Source organism: Carcharhinus amblyrhynchos, chromosome 3, assembly GCF_965287045.1.
Source record: "Carcharhinus amblyrhynchos chromosome 3, sCarAmb.v2.hapA, whole genome shotgun sequence".
NCBI lineage: Eukaryota > Metazoa > Chordata > Chondrichthyes > Carcharhiniformes > Carcharhinidae > Carcharhinus > Carcharhinus amblyrhynchos.
Window position 1 is genome coordinate 134,656,698 of NC_137326.1, and position 21,894 is coordinate 134,678,591.

At 45.0% G+C, this 21,894-nt stretch overlaps 1 protein-coding gene across 3 annotated transcripts in view; it reads left to right on the top strand.

Annotated features, from left to right (window-relative positions):
* The window catches only part of LOC145341154 (membrane-spanning 4-domains subfamily A member 8-like), a 32,949-nt gene extending 13,646 nt beyond the window's left edge, over positions 1-19,303 (top strand). For all 3 annotated transcript variants that reach the window (XM_080186058.1, XM_080186057.1, XM_080186059.1), the window contains exons 3-8: positions 3,925-4,128; positions 5,770-5,895; positions 7,185-7,241; positions 13,347-13,472; positions 13,554-13,670; positions 18,310-19,303. In XM_080186058.1, coding sequence (XP_080042184.1) covers positions 3,940-4,128; positions 5,770-5,895; positions 7,185-7,241; positions 13,347-13,472; positions 13,554-13,670; positions 18,310-18,423 — 729 coding nt within the window. In that variant the 5' untranslated portion in view covers positions 3,925-3,939 and the 3' untranslated portion in view covers positions 18,424-19,303. The remainder of the gene's footprint in view (positions 1-3,924; positions 4,129-5,769; positions 5,896-7,184; positions 7,242-13,346; positions 13,473-13,553; positions 13,671-18,309) is intronic.
* The last annotated feature ends 2,591 nt before the right edge of the window (positions 19,304-21,894 follow it).

A 21,894-nucleotide genomic window follows, 5' to 3' on the forward strand; every position in this document is an offset into this window, starting at 1 on the left:
GTTTAAAACGTTTTGAGGATTTGAAAGGTTAGAAACAGAAAGGTTATTCCTGACTGTGAAATAATTATTATACAATTAGGGGAAGGTCAGTAGGCTAATGTTACGCCGTTGTTTAAGAAGGGTGCCAGGCAAAAGGCGGGGAATTATAGGCCGGTTAGTTTAACGTCTGTGGTAGGTAAAATGTTAGAATCCGTCATTAAGGAGGAAATTGCGAGGCATCTTGAAGGGAACTGCTTGATAGAGCAGACGCAACACGGTTTCATTAAAGGGAAGTCGTGTCTGACAAATTTACTGGAGTTCTATGAGGATGTGTCTAGGGCAGTGGATAGAGGAGAGCCGGTGGATGTGGTCTTTCTGGATTTTCAGAAGGCGTTTGACAAGGTACCTCACAAGAGGTTATTGCAGAAGGTCAGGGGACATGGAGTTGGGGGTAGGGTGTTAGCGTGGATAGAGGATTGGTTGTCAAATAGGAGGCAGAGAGTGGGGGTCAATGGGTGCTATTCAGATTGGCGGTTGGTGACTAGTGGGGTGCCCCAGGGGTCGGTGCTGGGGCCTCAGCTATTTACCATTTATATAGATGATCTGGAGGAGGGAACCGAGTGCAGGGTGTCGAAATTTGCTGATGACACCAAGATTGGGGGAAAGGCAAATTGTGCGGAGGGTGTGGAGAGTCTGCAGAAGGATCTAGATAGGCTGGGCGAATGGGCCAGGAAATGGCAAATGGAATTTAATGTTGGCAAGTGTGAGGTGGTCCACTTTGGTAGGAAGAATGGTAGGAAGGACTATTACTTACGTGGCGAAAAACTGCAGCAGGCGACGGTGCAGAGGGACCTCGGGGTCCTTGTGCATGAGTCGCAAAAACCCAGCTTGCAGGTGCAGCAGGTGGTCAGGAAGGCAAATGGGATGCTGGCCTTCATAGCGAGGGGGATTGAATATAAAAGTAGGGAGGTCTTGCTGCAGCTGTATAGGGCATTGGTGAGGCCGCAGCTGGAGTACTGTGTACAGTTTTGGGCGCCGCACCTGCGCAAGGATATTTTGGCCCTGGAGGGAGTGCAGAGGAGGTTTACTAGGCTGATACCGGAGTTGAGGGGATTGAGCTATGAGGAGAGGCTGAATAAACTAGGCTTGTACTCGTTAGAGTTTAGAAGAATGAGGGGAGATCTCATTGAGACGTATAAGATGATGAATGGGATGGATAGGATAGAGGTGGAGAGACTCTTCCCGCTCAAAAAAGACAGTAGGACTAGGGGGCACAGCCTCAAGATAAAGGGGAGGCGGTTTAGAACGGAGTTGAGGAGGAACTTCTTCACTCAAAGGGTGGTGAATCTCTGGAATTCTCTGCCCGTTGAAGTGGTGGAGGCTGCCTCGCTAAATATTTTTAAGAAGCGGGTTGATGGGTTCTTGATAAGAGAGGGGATTAAGGGTTATGGGGAGAGGGCGGGAAAGTGGAACTGAGCCACAACAGATCAGCCATGATCTTATTGAATGGCGGGGCAGGCTCGAAGGGCTAGATGGCCTACTCCTGCTCCTATTTCTTATGTTCTTATGTTCTTATGTTCTTATATTGGTTTGATTTTGCATCATTACCATGATGTCACAAGTGACCCACGGAGCAGCAGAGTTACACCAGATCCAACCCCGAGCTGTCAAACCTGCTCAATTTCAGTCCGTGGGGAATGGGGATTGCTACCACTGCTCTAACTGCCTCTGGTCAAGACAGGCCACTCTGATTATCCTCCAGTGACAGCTAACCATCCACAGACGTGCGATAGAATTTGTACCATCACCCTGAGAAGACGCCAGGGATTGAATTCCAATCGCCTTCCCACACTCAAAAGCGAGTGAGAGGTAAACCACCCGCAACCTCGCTCTGCCCACTGCCCGCAACCCCACTCTGCCCACCACCCGCAACCTCGCTCTGCCCACTGCCCGCAACCCCACTCTGCCCACCACCCGTGACCCCACTCTGCCCACTGCCCGCGACCTTGCTCTGCCCACTGCCCGCAACCCCACTCTGCCCACCACCCGTGACCTCACTCTGCCCACTGCCCGCGACCCCGCTTTGCCCACCACCCGTGACCTCACTCTGCCCACTGCCCGCGACCTCGCTCTGCCCACCGCCCGTGACCTCACTCTGCCCACTGCCTGCGACCCCACTCTGTCCACTGCCTGCGACCTCGCTCTGCCCACTGCCCGTGACCCCGCTCTGCCCGCGACCCCACTCTGCCCACTGCCCGTGACCCCACTCTGCCCACTGCCCGCGACCCCGCTCTGCCCACTGCCCGCGACCCCGCTCTGCCCGCAACCCCACTCTGCCCACTGCCCGCGACCCCGCTCTGCCCACTGCCCGCGACCCCACTCTGCCCACTGCCCGTGATCCCGCTCTGCCCACTGCCCGCGACCCCGCTCTGCCCACTGCCCGCGACCCCGCTCTGCCCGCGACCCCACTCTGCCCACTGCCCGCGACCCTGCTCTGCCCACTGCCCGCAACCCCACTCTGCCCGCGACCCCACTCTGCCCACTGCCCATGACCTCACTCTGCCCACCGCCCGTGACCCCACTCTGCCCACTGCCCATGACCTCACTCTGCCCACCGCCCGTGACCTCGCTCTGCCCAATCCAGCAAGAAGTTGAAGCGAGAATGTAGCAATTAGCAAAACAAGAATGTAGGACTGTAGATCTAAACAGATCCTAATGCTGTGAGACTCTAACTTGTAAATGATTTTTCTAAATTTCAGGTCTACTTTAGATAATAAAATGGCAAATCTTTGAGGCAGAAACTGATTATCTAACCTTCCCTTCCGGTATCTAGGCTTTAAGTGTTACTCCAGGAATAATAACTCTGAGGCAGAAGTTGAGCATTGCTGTAAAGAGGAATGCTGTCGAGGATTTTTGCCTTGCTCCCATCCAGACAGTTATTGAAGATAAACCAATTGTAAAAGGAGCAACAATTTATACTGCATGGGAAGAGAGTGTTGATTCGATGGTGAGCAGACTGATTGGTAGAGGTGTTGCCACGGTGACTGCAGCAGCGAATCATTAACTATTAAATCTCAGGCTTTTGTTTCAGTTGAAACCTGGTTTGAAGTTGAAACAAACGCTCGAAGAATTGAATTTCCTGCTGCATTCTCCATGTCAATGCTTCCACTGATCAGAATCCACCTACAAACCAGTCAGCACACTCTTCTCATGCAGTACAAATTGTTGTTGCTTTTAGTATTGGATTAAATCGTATAGTTGTCCAGATGAGTGCAAGATGAACAGATTTGTGAACAGATAGTGAACAGACTATCACTGTTTGCTGTTCAGATACATGGATTTGGGCCGGTGTCTGTGGGCGTTTGCACATTCTCCCTGTTGTTGCATGGGTTTTCTCCGGGTGCTCCGGTTTCCTCCCACACCCCAAAAACGTGCTCTTAGGCTGATTGGTGTAACAAATTGTCCCTAAATTAGCCTTCCCTCAATCTTCCCCAATAGGCGTAGACAAAGGTCATAGGTAGAGGACACTGTTAAAATGGCGGCGCGGGCTCGTTGGGCCGAAGGGCCTGTTTCCCGTGCTGTGTTGTTCTTTGTTCTTTATTTGGTAGAACATCTCTCTTCTCAACAATAACTCTGAATGTTTCCTGTTTTACTATCCCCCCTGGTAATAGCTTTGATGTTCTAAATGTAAAAAAAATGTTGCTTAACTGTCTTTTGTGTGAACATGCTCACTTCATAACTCTGTCCACCAGCTCTGCAATCCTGAGACTAACAGTGGAATTTTTCTGGACCTTATTTCTCCAAAACAAATAGAAATATTTCTGTTTCTATGTAACTGTATTTCATTGAGAATTGTGTTGTACTTAACAAATGCAAGTTGAGATATGGAAATGAAGATTGGTTTACAAATGGGAAAGGACTCATTTACTCTCCTATTTCTTTCAGACAATTGTGGCGAAAATGGCTGGCATGTTGAAGATTGATGGAAGTGTCTTTGCACCAAACCAAGTCCCACCACCACAGCCCAGCGCGCCACAAATGGTGCAATACTTGCCAACCAATCCATTGAACCAATCCATAGCTGCAACGCTCAGTCAAAATAATTCTGGCATACAGGAAATGCTCAAAGGAAAACTCAAGCCCCTGGGCGTAAGTGCAATTTCCAAAGCTGTTTTTCGACATTGGGATCTTCGGTCCAGCTGATGGCACACCCATGCTGTGTGTTTCTCTGCGGTGAGAGGTGCGTCCAATGGAAAACCCCGTTGGCAATGGCAGAACCAGAAGATCTCACCGCTGGCCATTGGTATGGGCCATCTCGTGCCACCAGGAAAGAAACCAAAGTTAAAGTTTATTTATTCATCACAAGTCAGGCTTACATTAACACTGCAATGAAGTTACTATGAAATTCCTCTAGTCGCCACAGTCCAGCGCCTGTTCGGGTCAATCCACCCAACCAGCACGTCTTTCAGAACATGGGAGGAAACCTGAGCAGACCGGGGAATCCCACGCAGACACGGGGAGAATGTGCAAACCCCAAGCAGACTGCGACCCGAGACCAGAATTTAACATAGGTCCCTAGCACTGTGAGGCAGCAGTGCTAACTACTATGCCACCGTGCTGCCTTTTGTTGCTGGCAAAGTCATTTATATCTATCATGAACAACCTAAACATTGGTACCCAACTACTCATGACCAGCCACTTGGAAAAAGACCCATTTATTCCCAGTCTCTATTTCCTGTCCGTCAATGAATTCTCAATTCCATCAAGTTCCCATTAGATTTTCCTTGTATTAATATCAATGGATGGAAAACCAGATGGATTCTGTTACTGACGTACTATCATCCCCACCAGAGCTTACTTCATACACAGCACACAGCCAATGATCTGTCACAGTGATAGAACATAGAACATAGAACACTACAGCACAAACAGGCCCTTCGGCCCACAAGTTCCACCGATCGTATCCATACCTACCAGGCCTATCTATAACTCCCAGTCCCATTAAATCCCATGTACTCATCCAGAAGTCTCTTAAAAGACCCCAGCGAGTTTGCCTCTACCACCACCGACGGCAGCTGATTCCACTCACGCACCACCCTCTGAGTGAAAAACTTACCCCTGACATCTCCTCTGTACCTGCTCCCCAGCACCTTAAACCTGTGTCCTCTCGTAGCGACCATTTCAGCCCTGGGAAATAGCCTCTGAGAATCCACCCTATCTATACCTCTCAATATCTTATAAACTTCTATCAGGTCGCCTCTCAATCTTCGTCCCTCCAGGAAGGAGAGACCTAGCTCCGTCAACCTATCTTCATAAGGCATGCCTCCCAATCCAGGCAACATCCTTGTAAATCTCTGCACCCTTTCAATAGCCTCCACACCCTTCTTGTAGTGAGATATGGAATAATATTGACCTTTTTTCATAAGAGGAGTTTCACCCAAATAACATAAAGTTATCTCTGTTTGAGCTGTAGTATTGGCATTAATTCAGTAAATTAATTAGAAAGAAGAATGGATTCCATTTATTATTCTGTTTTATTTCATTTTTTACAATGAATCCTAAAAGTTACCATTTCCAATTCCAGAATTCCAAGTTATGAATTCATTGGATGAGCTGCACAGAGTAGTTTTGTTCTTTGTTCTTTTGTTCTTTGTTCTAAATCACTAGAGGTGAAAATTAGACTCTTTCTATGGGAAGGGGCGGCTGATCTGTACTGTCAATTTCACACCATTAAAAGTACTGACAACAGGTTAGTTTTTCAATTTAAACCCAGTTTTCTGGTTCTTGCAGATAACGCAGATTGTGACGGGTATAATCTCCATAATCATTGGAATAATAGAAATCAGCATTCCGCAAGTGTATACTGTGATGGACACGTCGGTGGCAACCGGGACACCCTGGTGGACTGGAGTTCTGGTAAGTACTATTGATGAATGGAAGGTTCTGGGCTCTCCATATCCATCTGCTATTTATTAGACGCAGTTGGCATCAATCATTCGTTGGCAAATAGTTAGCATAAATGATCTTTATTACTGTTCGCAACGCCCTGTAATAGAGAAATGAATATTTTCATGAGTTCCTTTTTTAGTTTGGATACGAAATGTTGGTGGCAAGGTCAGGATTTATTACCCATCTCTTAATGGCTTTGAGAATGTGGTGGTGAGCCACAGCCTTGAGCTGCTGTAGCCCGTGTCACCCAGAAACACCCACAGTGCTATTAGCGAGAAGCAGGATTTTGACCATGGAGCCCAGACTCCAGGTTAGGATAGTGTGTGACTAGGAGGGGAAATTGCCCTCCCATTATAGTTGATGGAGGGTGGAGGATTGGAAGATGCTGTTGAAGGAGTTTCTGCAGTGCCTTTCGCAGGTAGTACACACTGCTGCTCCCATGTGCAGGTGTTGGAGAGGTTGAAAGTTCATGATGGGCAATGGCAGATATTATGGGCAGAATCTTCTTATCTCCCACCACTGCAAGTTCATCTCAAAGCTGGAGCAGATGCCCTGAATCCTGGCACTGGGCAGGCAAAGCAGATATCTGGCTTCTCATTCCTTGCGGCAGCGAACAATGTCAATCACCCTCACCATACTGTCCCCTGCTTCTAATGTGATTCCCCCACTTGAATGGCTTCTGTTGCCATGGTCAGTCACTCATCCATACTGCAGCCCCCACTCTCATCCAAGCAAGCTGAAACAACCTCAAACCTGGTGAACAATTGCAGAGACTGACACGCCTGCTTCAGCTGTAGTCACACCCCCGTGTCCCCGGCCAGAAGATCCTATCCTAAGGGGTGTGATCACCCCAGAAACAAAACATCCAGATAACACACTGTGATGAGCCTGTGTTCGCTCTTTCTTGATGTCGCACGGAGAGAAATGGAATCTTCCCCTCCAAGATAGCATCCTGATTTGGAATTATATTGCCATTCTGTCAGTGTTGCTGGGTCAAAATCTGGGAACCCCCTTGTTAACAGCACTGTGGATGTACCTACACCAACTGGACTGCAGCGAATCAAGAAAACGGCCCACCAACACCTTCTCAAGGGCAATTAAGAATGGGCAATAAACGCTGGCCCAGCCAGCAACACACACGTCCCGTAAATAAATTTTACTAAAAGCTTGTGGGGAAGGGAAATTAGAAAAATCCTACGTTTCTGTCACTATTCAATTTTTCCAGATTTGCTGTCTGACGTGGAATATGTTTTAAGTTTATTATTGCAGGGTCACTTGCTGTAGCTGTTCAGAATGATCCAAGTTACTGTTTGGTAAGTACTTGCTCAGAAATGCTTTTGATATGGTTTATTTATGAAAAAAAATGATTCAGCTCAGTGCAATAAAGCAGCAAGATTTTGCTACTTGTTCCTATCACGTTAAACCCCGACCATTTCGAAATGAACGCTGTAGCATAAAATGCAGTGGATAAACATACATCTTGGATTGAAATCCAGCCCGGCAGTTTTGACAAGAAGTTATCTCTCTCACTCATGGCGATTTAGTGCTATTAGAGGGGAGATGAATTAATTATTCATCTGGGATATGAACACCAGGGCTGCCATAAGAATATGAATGCAATTGTTTTCAATGTCAAATTAGGCAGTTAAATTGTGCTTTGAACACATAATAACGACCCTGATGATCTTCATATCAAATAAAGCAATATGTTAAACTTTATAATCGGGAGGTAATGCTGCAACTTGATAAGACCCTTGTCAGACCCCACTTGGAGTACTGTGTGCAGTTCTGGTCGCCTCACTACAGGAAGGATGTGGAAGCTATTGAGAGGGTGCATAGGAGATTCACAAGGATGTTGCCTGGATTGGGAGGCATGCCTTATGAAGATAGGTTGAGGGAGCTGGGACTCTTCTCCCTGGAGAGACGAAGGTTGAGAGGCGACCTGATAGAGGTTTATAAAATGTTGAGAGGTATAAATAGGATGGATTCTCGGAGGCTATTTCCCAGGGCTGAAACGGTCGCTATGAGAGGATGCAGGTTTAAGGTGCTGGGGAGCAGGTACAGAGGAGATGTCAGGGGTAAGTTTTTCACTCAGTGGGTGGTGAGTGAGTGGAATCGGCTGCCGTTGGTGGTGGTAGAGGTGAACTCGCTGGGGTCTTTTAAGAGACTTCTGGATGAGGATTTAATGGGTTTGAGAGTTATAGACAGGCCTGGTAGGTATGGATATGATCGGCTCAACTTGTGGGCCGAAGGGCCTGTTTGTGCTGTAGTGTTCTATGATCTATAATAGTGCTTTCCTAACACCATCCCTTGAAGCACTCATCACTTAGAGAGAAATCTCCAAACTTTCCCAAAGAAATATACAGTATGTATGGGGTGAGTTATTATCTGGAGTAATTTCATTCTGAATGAACTCTGAGTGAGTTTAACTTGGTATTAATTTCCTGTGGAGCACTCGGAGGAAGCCCTTGCTGACACTGTGGGGAAGCAGTCAAGACCTCAGTTGAAGTCATTCCGAACTGAGAGTTCTGTTGAACAAGCGATTTATGGTACAGAAATCCGTACTTGAAACATACCCACCTCGACAGCAAATGGCAATTATTCTGACTCAAAGGCCACATGAGTGACTTTGGATGAAGCTTTCGAAAAAATAATTTTCATTCCATCCAAAGAACAGAATTCAAATAGAATCGAGTTCATGGTCTCCATGAGAGGGTCAAACATCAAAACTAGAAGCAGGACAAGGCCATTTGGCCCTTTGAGCTGCTCCGTCATTCATTTTGATCATGGCTGGTCATCAAACTCAATATCCTGATCCTCCCTTCCCCTCCACCCTTGATCCCTTCAGTCCCAAGAGCTATATTTAGCTCTCTGCCTTGCTTTTGCTCCACAGTGTTCCCAGCCGCTGCTCCAGCTCCGATGTGCGGGCTTCCAGGAGCTGCAGTTGGAGACACTTTTTTTTTTATTCGTTTGTGGGACATGAACATTGCGGGCTGGCCAGTATTTATTGCCCATCCCTAGTTGCCCTTGCTGTGGGTCTGGAGACCAGGTTAGGACAGCAGATTCCCTTCCCTAAAGGACATTAGTGAAGCAGATGGGTTTTTCCAACAATCGACAATGGTTTCATGGTCATCAGTAGGTTCTGAATTCCAGATAATTTTTATCGAATTCAAATTCCACCACCTGCCATGGTGGGATTCAAACCGGGTCCCCAGAACATTAGCTGAGTTTCTAGATTAATAGTCTAGCGATAGTACAGCGAGACCATCGCCTCCCCACTTCCTGCAAATATGCTGTCTCAGGACACTGGAAATGCTCCTGGCCTCCCACATGGAGCTTGAAGAGCACACCACAGCTTGGAACTCTCCCATCATGTCTTACCCCTTTAAATTAAATTTTTGAAAAATGCTTGGTTTCAGATTATATCCAAATCTCGAAGGCCCTTCTTTCTTGATCCTCATTACTGCTGAATATAACCTTTACAAGCTATCAACAACAGACATTACCTCTGAGACAGGTGATAAAATTATTAAATACTTACCTGACCTTTCTACTTAGCAATCAGTTCTTGTGTCCTCTACTACTGCAGCAGGGCAAAACAACACCTTGCTTGTCCCCCTCACAGTGCCCTTTATTTTGGTTAGAGAAGGACGAAGGAGGGAAACACTAACGTAGCTTCTTGGGCTTAACTGCTCCTTGTCACCAGTTCTGACTCAACCCACTATACACTCAGACTGTGATGATTTCTCCTCGAATGCTCCTCGGTGAGGTCTCTCTGCTGCCTCTGCTGGATGTTCTTCTCCTGTTTGTTTCTGGAGGGGTTCATCCTGTGCCCACTATATAGTCAGGGTGATCCAAGCTGACAAGATGAGGCATTGCATCCCAATCTGAGCTCGATCTGATGCTTCATCTCAAGCCAAAGACCAAGAAAATTTACATCAGGTGATGCCTCAGTGGAACCTCATTGGCTACCCTGATCGTTGGCTCTCCCCTAGCCTGGGAGGTCAACCTGTCTGATCATTGGCTCTGCCCTGCCAGGGAAGTGAATTTGTCTTGAGGCTGTCTGAATTGATGGGCTCTGAATATTATCAATACTGTTCCCCTAAACTGCTGACTTGTTCCACCCTCATTTCTGTACCACACTTTATAATCACTGTTGCTGTTCTCTGAAGGGCCAGCTTCCTTGATTTTAACAGGCCTCGTCATTCTGCACAAAACCAATTTCCTTCAAATCTTAGGCAAACTACTCCATCATGTATGAGGTTCTGCCACGGTAGCACAGTGGTGAGCACTGCTGCTTCACAGCTCCAGGGTCCTGGGTTCAATTCCTGGCTCGGGTCACTGTCTGTGTAGAGTTTGTACATTCTCCTCGTGTCTGTGTGGGTTTCCTCCGGTTTCCTCCCACAGTTCAAAGATGTGGGGGTTAGGTTGATTGGCCATGCTAAGAAATTACCCCTTAGTGTCCAGGGTAGCGGAGGTTAGAGGGATTGGCGGGTAAATATATGGGGATAGGGCCTGGGTGGGATTGTGTTTGGTGCAGACTCGATGGGCCGAAGGGCCTCTTTCTGCACTGTAGGGTTCTATGATTCTATTTTCCCTATCCGGGTACAGAATGTACAATAAGGTACTACAGGAATGAATCCTTTTCGAACCTAAGAATGAACACCGATGGATAACTGCAGATTGAGTTCTAAAGGCCAGACTGTGGCCTAAGTGAGATCCCCTCCATCGAAGTTCACACACTGCAATGGAACTCATTGAATGGAAGTGACCACTGGGCAGTGTATACAGGGCACAGCCAATCCGCAACTGCACTGCAATGCCTGGGTGGTAATATAAAAATGTACTCTGGCATGTTTTACTACTTAGTGGTATCTGGCAGGAGTAAAGAATCAGTTTGTATTCTCATTCCTGATTACTGTGGAGTTATCCATTCTGGAATGTATGCATTTTACATCAAGAGGTGATAATTAGATCCTGTTTTGTTGGAGATGGCACTTGTCTCACATAAAGGTTATTTGCCACTTGTCAGCCCAAGCCTACATAGAACATAGAACATTACAGCGCAGTACAGGCCCTTCGGCCCTCGATGTTGCGCCGACCAGTGGAACCAATCTAATGACCCTCTAATCTAAACTATTCCAATGTTATCCATATACCTATCCACTGACCATTTGAACACCCTTAAAGTTGGCGAGTCCACAACTGCTGCAGGCAGGGCATTCCACGCCCTTACTACCTTCTGAGTAAAGAACCTACCTCTGACATCCGTCCTATATTTATCACCCCTCAATTTAAAGCTATGTCCCCTCGTGTTAGCCATCACCATCCGAGGAAAAAGGCTCTCACTGTTCACCCTATCCAATCCTCTGATCATCTTATATGCCTCAATTAGGTCACCTCTTAACCTTCTCTCTAATGAAAACAACCTCAAGTCCCTCAGCCTTTCCTCATAAGACCTTCCCACCATACCAGGCAACATCCTGGTAAATCTCCTCTGCACCCTTTCCAATGCTTCCACATCTTTCTTATAATGCGGCAACCAGAACTGTACGCAGTACTCCAAGTGCGGCCGCACCAGAGTTTTGTACAGCTGTAACATGACCTTACGGCTCCGAAATTCAATCCCTCTACCAATAAAAGCTAACACACACCGTACGCCTTCTTAACAACCTTATCAGCCTGGGTGTCAACTTTCAGGGATCTATGCACAGGTACACAGAGATCTCTCTGCTCATCCACACCACAAGAGTCTTTATTAGCCCAGTACTCTGTACTCCTGTTACTCCTTCCAAAGTGAATCACCTCACACTTTTCCGCATTAAACTCCATTTGCCACCTCTCGGCCCAGCTCTGCAGCTTATCTATGTCCCTCTGCAAACTGTAACATCCTTCCGCACTGTCTACAACTCCTCCGACTTTCATGTCATCCGCAAATTTACTAACCCATCCTTCTACACCCTCATCCAGGTCATTTATAAAAATGACAAACAGCAGTGGCCCCAAAACAGATCCCTGCGGTACTCCACTAGTAACTGAACTCCAGGTTGAATATTTCCCATCAACCACTACCCTCTGTCTTCTTTCAGCTAGCCAATTCCTGATCCAAACCGCTAAATCACCCTCAATCCCATGCGTCCGTATTTTCTGCGGCAGCTTACCGTGGGGGACCTTACCTGTATATTCTCCCAGCTCCCCCATCAGTCTCCAATAAATTCTACCCATTGCATCTGCTTCCATCATCTTTCTTCAAACAGGCCATTCTGGATCACAACTCATTCTGAAAGAGAACATCCCCTCACATCAAATCTGCTTCTTTTCTATCTCACCTTCACTCTTTGCCCTCCGGTTACTGACTCTGCTGCTGCTGGGGACAGTTTACCCTTTGTTACTCTCTCAAATCAATGCACCTCAACAGTCTATTCGAGTAAATGAAGTCCCTCATCCCTGGAACCAGTAAAATTTTGCTGCACCCCTTCCAAAACCATGATATCCTTCCTAAAGTGTGACATTGCATGGGTTTCCGTGTAGTTTCAAACAGATGTCAAACAGACTGGAGTAGGAGTCGGCTTGATCAGCGCATTCTCTTTTCTTCCTTCCGCATTTTCTCCTTATTATTCTTCACTGGGAAGATGGTGAGTTGTCATTTGGAGCCGCTGCAGTCCATGTGGTGTAGGTACACCCACAGTGCTGTTAGAGAGGGAGTTCCAGGATCCTGACCCAATGACAATGAGGAACGGTGAAATATTTCCAAGTCAGGATGGTGAGCGACTTGCAGAGAAATTTCCAAGTGGTGGTGTTCCCATGTGCCTGCTGCCCTTGAAGGGGCTAAATAGGGTAGAGGTAGAGAGATTCTTTCCGCTTAGAAAGGAAAACGGAATAGAGGGCATAGCCTCAAAGTAAGGGGGGACAGTTTAGAACGGAGTTGAGGAAGAACTTCTCCACTCAAAGGGTGGTGAATCTCTGGAATTCTCTGCCCGTTGAAGTGGTGGAGGCTGCCTCGTTGGATATATTTAAGTCACGGGTAGATAGGTTTCCGATAGACAAGGGAATTAAGGGTTGTGGGGAGAAAGCGGGAAAGTGGAACTGATCCACTTCAGATCAGCCATAATCTTATTGAATGGCGGGGCAGGCTCGAAGGGCTAGATGGCCTACTCCTGCTCCTATTTCTTATGTTCTTATAGTGGGTGTGGGTTAGGACGGTGGTGCCTAAGGAGACTTGGTGAGTTCATGCAGTGCCACTTATGTTCTTCGATAACAAAAAGAGGAAAATACTGGAAAATCTGAGCAGGTGTGACAGCATCTGTGGAGAGAGAATAGAGCCAACGTTTCAAGTCTAGATGATCCTTTGTCACGACCCTTGCACAGTATTTTTGTGTTTATCTTATGTCCTTTAATGTCTCGTTTTTAACTTCCAGATCCGAGGTTGCTTATCAATGAACATCATCAGTGCCATTTCCTGCTTGCCAGCTGTTATAATCTATGCTTCGAACCTTAATATGAAAACATATTGTTACTATGCAATTCGCTGTGCTCCTCCTGAGGTGAGTGTTGTTATATTGAGTGTTTATCAGAAATGTTTTTTTTCCATTTAACTTATTTTATTTCTGTTTAACACATCACAGGTTTTTATTTCATGTGTGGCCATTCTTCTGGTGCTGACTTTGCTCAACGCAGCAATATCCATTGCAGTTTCAAGCTTCAACTGTAAGGCTATGAACGGTTGCTGTGCAACACCAATGGTAAGTTACGTAATGAACTGATCTAAGAGTCTATTGCCTCTGTGTATTTCCATGTGTATATTCGCCCTTTCCCATTTCAGGCATGTATCAATAGTACTTCAAATTTTTAGGCGTCCAGATCACCAACAACTTGTCCTGGTCCCCCTATGCCAACACCTTAGTTAAGAAAGCCCCCTATGTTCTCAAAAGACTAAGGAAATTTGGCATGTCAGCTCCAATTCTGTCCAACTTTTACAGATGCACCATAAAAAGCGTTCTTTCTGGTTGTATCACAGCTTGGTATGTCTCCTACTCTGTCCAAGACAGCAGGAAACTACAAAAGGACATGAATGTAGCCCAGTCCATCACACAGACCAGCCTCCCATCCATTGACTACACTTCCCGTTACCTCAGCAAAGCAGCCAGCATAATTAAGGACTCCACGCACCCCAGACATTCTCTCTTCCACCTTCTTCTGTCGGGAAAAAGTCTGAGGTCACGGACCAACCGACTGAAGAACAGCTTCTTCCCTGCTATCATCAGAATTTTGAATGAACCTACCTTTGCATTAAGTTGATCTTTCTCTGTACCCTAGCTATGACTGTGACACTACACTCTGCACCTTTTCCTTTCCTTCTCTATGAACAGTCTGTTTTGACTGTGTAGCACATAAGAAACAATAGGTTTGACTGTATACTAATTCATGTGACAATAATAAATCAAATCAAGATAACTACTGTGTAGTGAGAGCCCCTTGTGTTACACCCCACACTACTGTTGTCAATGGAATGGCAGGTCAGGCGTGGTATAAACTAACAGCCAGTGTGTTTCTGCCACTTCTCACCAAACAGCAACAATTACAATTCATTTCCCACTATTTTTATTCGTAGAATCATAGAATCACGACAGTGTAGAAGGCCCACTGAAACAATTCCACCCAGACCCTATCCTACTAACTCCATGTATTTACCCTGCTAGTCACCCTGACACTAAGGGGCAACTTAGTATGGCCAATCCACCTAACTAGCACATCTTTGGACTGTGGGAGGAAACCGGAGCACCCGGAGGAAACCCACGCAGACATGGGGAGAATGTGCAAACTCCATACAGACAAGGCTGGAATTGAACCCGGGTCCCTGGTGCTGTGAGGCAGTGGTGCTTACCACAGTGCCAGATTATTGTCCATCGTCAGCCCTGCATTCCCACAATATAACAATTAAGTGGGAAGAATTTCTGTGAACTACAGCGAGTTTATACCAGAATTCCAGAAACAGCTGTCATTTCCGATCAAATCTGAAGCAGCTTGTGCTTCTTTTGGTGCATTCTCCCTCATGTTTTCTGGGGTTGTTTCACCTATTCTCATTGGTCCTAACACCGCTTTAATATTCCCAGTTTTCACACTGCAGTCTGATTGGCGTTTAGCTGCGATTCAGTGGGTCGCACTTTTGTGTTCTGAGCCATAACAGTGTGGGACCAAGATCCAATCCAGAGATTTGAGCACAAAATCCAGGCTGATGCTCCCAGTGTCAGTAATGTGGGAGTGCGGCACTTTTGGAAGTGCTGTGTTTTCAGCTGGGAGATTAAACCCAGGCCCCAGTCACAGTCTCAGGTGGGCATAAAAGATCCCATGGAATGATTCTGAAGAAGGGCGGCACGGTAGCACATTGGTTAGCACTGCTGCTCACAGCTCCAGGGTCCTCCTGAGTTCGATTCCCTGCTCGGGTCACTGTCTGTGTGGAGTTTGCACATTCTCCTCGTGTCTGCATGGGTTTTCTTCGGGTGCTCCAGATTCCTACCACAGTCCAAAGATGTGCGGGTTAGGTTGATTGGCCATGCTAAGAAATTGTCCCTTAGTGTCCAGGGATGTGTAGGTTAGCGGGATTAGTGAGTATAATGTGTAGGGATGTGGGGGTAGGGCTTTGGTGGGATTGTGTTCAGTGCAGACTCGATGGGCCGAAGGGCCTCTTTCTGCACTGTAGGATTCTATGGATTCTGTGGAAGAGCAGGGGAGTTCTCCCCAGAGTCTTGGTGAACATTTCTCCCTCAATCAACATCAGGAAAACAGGTTAGCTGGTCACTGTTCCAGTGCAGAAAGCTGAATGGATATTCCCCTCATTCCCAAAACGATCTGTACTAATCTCGACAGCAGATCAGCCTCTGTGATATGAGGATGTCAGCCAGTGAGCTCTTGATGGGGATTGGAGCCAATTCATGGAATCTCCTTCATTCTGATTTGGTGTGTCTGGAAATCAAGGAGGAAGGTGTGAAATAAGCAGAGGACAATAGAAATCACCAGATGTCAGAAAATAGACAACAGACAATGTTCAACCCAGAAAGGCATTGACCTGGGTTAAATACAGTAAGAAATCTCACAACACCAGGTTAGAGTCCAACCAGTTTATCTGACAGTATCTAACAAGCTTTCGGAAACGGTGTTCCTTCCACACACCTGACGAAGGAACGCTGTTTCCGAAAGCTTGTGAGATTACTATTGGACTGGTTGGACTGGTTGGACTCTAACCTGGTGTTGTGAGACTTCTTACATGGTCTATGGTCTCCAGAGGTGAACTGATGCCTATTTTGAAGTAGAATCTTGATGAGCACAATCTGTTTGCCATGTTTCCTAAGTTACATTTGTGTCTATAGTTCAAAATTCCTCCAAGACACAATGGCAAGTCCTGACATCATAAATGGCTCAATAGAAAGGCAATTTTGACTAATTACGTGTCAAAAAAGTTAGCCGATTCTCCACGCAAATCTTGTTTTCTCACCTCTCCACTCCTATTTACTGTTCCGTTTTCTCTGTGCATCTTGATGCTTCTGTGAATTTTCAACTATCCTTCTGTCTGTTTGTACATTTTGCTTTAAATGGAGAGTTAAAATTTTCATTAACTTCTCCTAGACTACATACTTACTTGAAACTTGCACTCTTTAATTGCTGTCACGTGTTTGAGTCGAGAAGGTTTAGAGGAGATTTGATTGTAAATGTGCAAACTGATATGAGATTTTGACAAGGTGAATTGGAAAAATTAATTTTGAATAGTCAGTGACTATTAAAATAAAAAGTAAAAATGACAAACTCCCTTCCACAGAAATGAAATGAGAGTTTAGGAATATTATTTTATATGAGGTTAATGTGGAGGCAGACCCAACAGTAGAATTTAAATGGGATGTGAATAAATATTTGAGAGAATAAAGGAGCTAAAGAAAGATCTGGATTTATTTGATAATTTTATGATAGCCTCAAACATTTCACAGCCAATTAAATAATTTTGAGGTGTAATTACTGTTATGTTGTAAGAAACACAGGAACCAATTTACACATGAGACAATTCCACCAGATGTGAGAATGATCTGAATGTTTTTTAGTAACATTAAGAAATAAATATTACCACTCTTCCTTTTTCTTTTTTGTTAAGAATTTTTTTATCCACCCTTAAAGTTACAAAGCCAGAATGGACCAGACAAACCCAAATCCGTTCCTTGCTTGCCCAAAATCCAAATTCAAAATCCAATTCAATCCAATTGATGCTCCCCTCGAGAGAGAGAGAGAGAGAGAGGGGCATACATGATCCAAGCTGACAAGACAAGCTCTTGCACCCCCACATTGGGCTTGATGCGACACATTTTTCATAACCAAAAGCCCAATCCTTTCTGACCAGCAGGAGCAAGAGTTACAAGGATTTGAAACATTTAAGAGGAGTCACTTATGGAGCTGTCATTAGATCCAGCAGCACATTTCTTGTTTTATTAAAAGACTGTGTTTACTTCAACAAGTACCGGAGCACAGTTGTTAGCGCTGCTGCCTCACAACGCCAGGGACCAGAGTTCAATTCCTGGCTTGTGTCACTGTCTGTGTGGAGTTTGCACATTCTCCCCGTCACGCGTGGGTTTCCTCTGGGCGCTCCAGTTTCCTCCCACAGTCCAAAAGGCATGCCGGTTAGGCACATTGGCTGTGGTAAATTCTGTGTACCCGAACGTGACGACGAGGGGATTTTCACAGGAAGTTCATTGCAGCGCTAATGTAAGTCTACATGCGACGCTAATAAATAAACTTTAAATGTTAAAATTTGGACAAGTGACGGGTTTCCACAGCTTGATCAATATTGGGTTTGCCAATGCCAAGGAAATCAAGCTGTACATTGGGTGGTGGTTTTTCCTTCCTTAAACATTCCAAGATTAGAAAAATATTTTTCTGAAATCTTTAACAGGGGAAATAACAATTACCCGTCGCACCTCATCGTCTGGTATTCTCTACGAGAAAAAACATTTGAAAAACTGTTTTCCTTTAATTAATACTTTAACTTAAATAAAACTTTCCATTATAAATAGAGCTCCGAAATAAGCTAATCAGTAAAATTTTGAACACGGAAGAAATCTATATGAATAAATTGCACAGTTACCAATGAAACACATTTAGGTTCTGCCAATGAGGATAGACTATTTCCAGCAATTCAGGGGATAGATTTCCAGATCTGAGCATGTGCAGGAAGTGCTCCCCCTAGTGTTGCAGCACTAATAAACACTAATTGCTCTGGCAGAGAGTCAGTGCAAACATTATTGTCCCAGTGGGGAAAGTGGCAGGGGAATGGTTCTAATGAGTCATGATGAACTGATTAAAACCTTTCAAGTTCTAATTATTCATCTTGTTCTTTTCCAGCCGATAATTGTGGTGTACAACAATACAGCTTCACATCTGACTCCCCAACAATCACCCTATGAGAACCCTCCTCCCTACAATGTGACACCAATGGAAAATGTATATGTTGGATAAGGATGGGTTTCTGTTGAGAATCTGCCCAGCGACTGCTAATGCATCTTAGAGAGCGTGGTGCAATATATTTTGAATGCATGTAAAGATTTGGGATTGTGTACATTTTGTTCTTATGTTACCCTGCCAAGGCCCTGTATATTTCCTTGATTAAAGCAAAACATTGCAGATGCCGTAAATCTGAAATAAAAATAGAAAATACTGGATAAACTCAGCAGGTCTGGCAGCAGGGAAGGTGGTGGCTCAGTGTTATTGTCACTGGCCTAGTAATCCAGAAACCCAGGGGAATGCTCTGGGGGTCAACTTTCGAATCCCACCATGGCAAACGATGAAAATTGAATTCAATAAATATTTGTAATTAAAAATCTACTGATGACCATCATTGTAAAAACCTATCTGGTTCACTTGATGTCCTTTATGGAAGGAAACCTGCCATCCTTAACTTGTCTGGACTACATGTGACTCCAGACCCACAGCAATGTGGTTGACTCTTAAATGCCTTTGGGGTGGGTAATAAATGTTGGCCCAGTCAGCAATGCCCACATCCCATGAACAAATAAATATAAAGTATCTGTGGGAGAGAGAAAGGAGTCCATAAGACTCTTTTACCGAACCTGTAATCTTATGGATTTGCAACGTTAACTCTTGAGTCTCCCTCCACAGGTGAAAACAGACCTGCTGCATTTATCCAGCATTTTCTGTGTTTTTTTATGTATTTCCTGGAGGTGCCTTGAGAAGGCAGCAACTCGCTTTATATTCTTTATGGATTCAGAGGGCATTGAGAGGCACACATTGACAGTGGACCATGCTCTAATGCTTGTCTTGTGAACTGTGTGTGTGTGTGTTTGGGAGCGTGGGGAAATAAATGCTACTTTTCGATCAACTTGTATAATGGAAATCATCGGGTAAGAATCCTCTTCAAATGATTGCTTCTGTAGATTAGATAGTCTGGGATTTCTGAAGTTGCTTTATTTTTCTGCAGTATAATCTACACAAATATAATACTGATTTGCTGAAAATTGAAAGTGCTGAATGGAATAACAGACTCTTAGAAATAGTTACACATGATAAGATTTGAAGGTAAGCAGATCAAAACCGCTACGCTGTTAGCCTTGTCCCTGCACTGACACAACTGTCCACTGACTGTATTGGTTCCTTCCTGATATCTGTGCTTTTTTTTATTTTGTGAAATGTTTGTTCACTCATTTCAATCTGAAGCAATTTCACCGTCTGAAATCTGTTTCTCATTTCCACTTCCTGCTGCTCTCTGCAGTTATTTTCTAGGTTAAGCATATAATCTCAATCAAGTACCTACACGCTAGAAAGCTAGCATGCAGATACAGCAGATCATAAAGAAAGCAAATGGAGTGTTGGCATTTATATTTAAAGGAATAGAACATAAAGGTAAGGAAGTATTGTTGCAACTATAAAAGGCATTGGTGAGTCCATACCTGGAGTATTGTGCACAGTTTTGGTCTCCTTATTTGAGGGAAGATGTAGTGGCATTGGAGGCAGTTCAGAGGAGGTTCACTAGTTTGATTCCGGAGATGAGGGGTTTGTCGTATACAAAGAGATTGAACAGTTTAGGCCGACACTCTCTGGAACTTAGAAGAATGAGGGGAGATCAAATTGAGGTATACAAGAGGATAGAAGGTGTGGATAAAGTAGACGTGGGGCGGATGCTTCCTCTTATGGGACATTCTAGGTTGAGAGTCTTAGGATAAGGGGCAGCAAATTTAAAACAGAGTTGGAGGAGAAACTATTTCTCCCAAAGGGTTGTGAATCTGTGGAATTCACTACCCCAAAGTGCAGTGGATGCTGGGACAGTGAATAAATTTGAGGAGGAGTGAGACAGATTTTTAATTGGTAATGGGTTGAAGGGTTATGGGGAGAAGGAAGGAAAATGGGGATGAGGAGCATATCGTCCATGATCGAATGGCGGAGCGGACTCGATGAGCTGAATGGCCAGATTCTGTTCCTATACCTTATGAACGAATGAAATTATAAGATGTTACTGTCACCAGGAGAGGGTGCTGCTTTGTTGGTGAAGATATCAATTCCAGATCATTTCTATCTGTTCTGGTGATCCAGCTCAAACTAACAGTACAGACACAGACTATTTGATCCAGTGAGCCAATTGTTGTTGTTAATGCTTTTCACAAGGCTCCTCCATCTTACTTCATCCAACCCTGTTTGTAAACATTAAAGATCACATGGTAATCATGGATGACAAAGTCCATTGGACCTCCCTTAATTGATTCATCCAGAGAGATCTTAATACCCCACATTGTAGCATCTTCAATTGTTCCTTCAATTATTTCAACATCACTAATGATTATCTGGATGTGTATTCCACGTGTTAATTATTTTTTGAGAATTATAAATTCCTATTGTCATTTGGCATGTCAGCTACAACTCCCACCAACTCTGTATAGATGCACCATAGAAAGCACTCTTTCTGGCTGTAACTGGTGGTGTGACTCCTGCTCTGCCCAAGACCGCAAGGAATTACAAAAGGTCGTGAATGTAGCCCAATCCATCACACAAACCAGCCTCCCATGCATTGACTCTGTCTACACTTCCCACTGCCTCAGCAAAGCAGCCAGTATAATTAAGGACACCACGCACCCTGGACATTCTCTCTTCCACCTTCTTCCATCAGGACAAAGATACAAAAGTCTGAGGTTGCATATCAACTGATTCGAAAACAGCTTCTTCTCTGCTGCTGTTTTGAGACTTTTGAATGGACTTACCTTGCATTAAGTTGATCTTTCTCTACACCCTAGCTCTGGCTGTAACACTACATTCTGCACTCTCTCCTTTCCTTCTCTATCAATGGTATGCTTTGTCTGTACAGCGCGCAAGAAACAATACTTTTCACTGGATGTTAATACATGTGGCAATAATAAATCAAATCAAATCAAATGTAAGGTAACTGTTACTGCTTCACCCTGTCTCCATCTTGGCCCAAAGGTTTTGTCTACCTCTTTTCAAATTTATATAACTCCCTGAGGCCTCAGAAAGTGCATCTTTAGGATGAAAATTTCAATTTTAACACAATGTACCTCGTAGCTCCTCAATAATGTCAGTGGTGGACCAATTGTTACACTCATGCCTCTGAGGTCAGAAGGTTGTGGGTTAATCTCCCACTCCATCAACATGAGCCCAAAATTTAGGCTAAGGTTTCAGTATAACACAGATGAGTGCTGCACTGCCACATTTTAGATGTGGCATTAAGCTGAGCTCCTGACTGTTTTCCTGGTTGATGTTCTGATGTGTTGGGTGGCATGGTGGCACAGTGGTTGGTACTGCTGCCTCACAGTGCCAAGGACCCACGTTCAATTCCGAGCTTGGGTCACCAACTATGCGGAGTCTGCACGTTCTCCCGATGTCTGCATGGGTTTCCTCTGGACACTCCAATTTTCTCCCACAGTCCAAAAGACATGCTAGTTGGACGGATTGGCCATGCTAAAT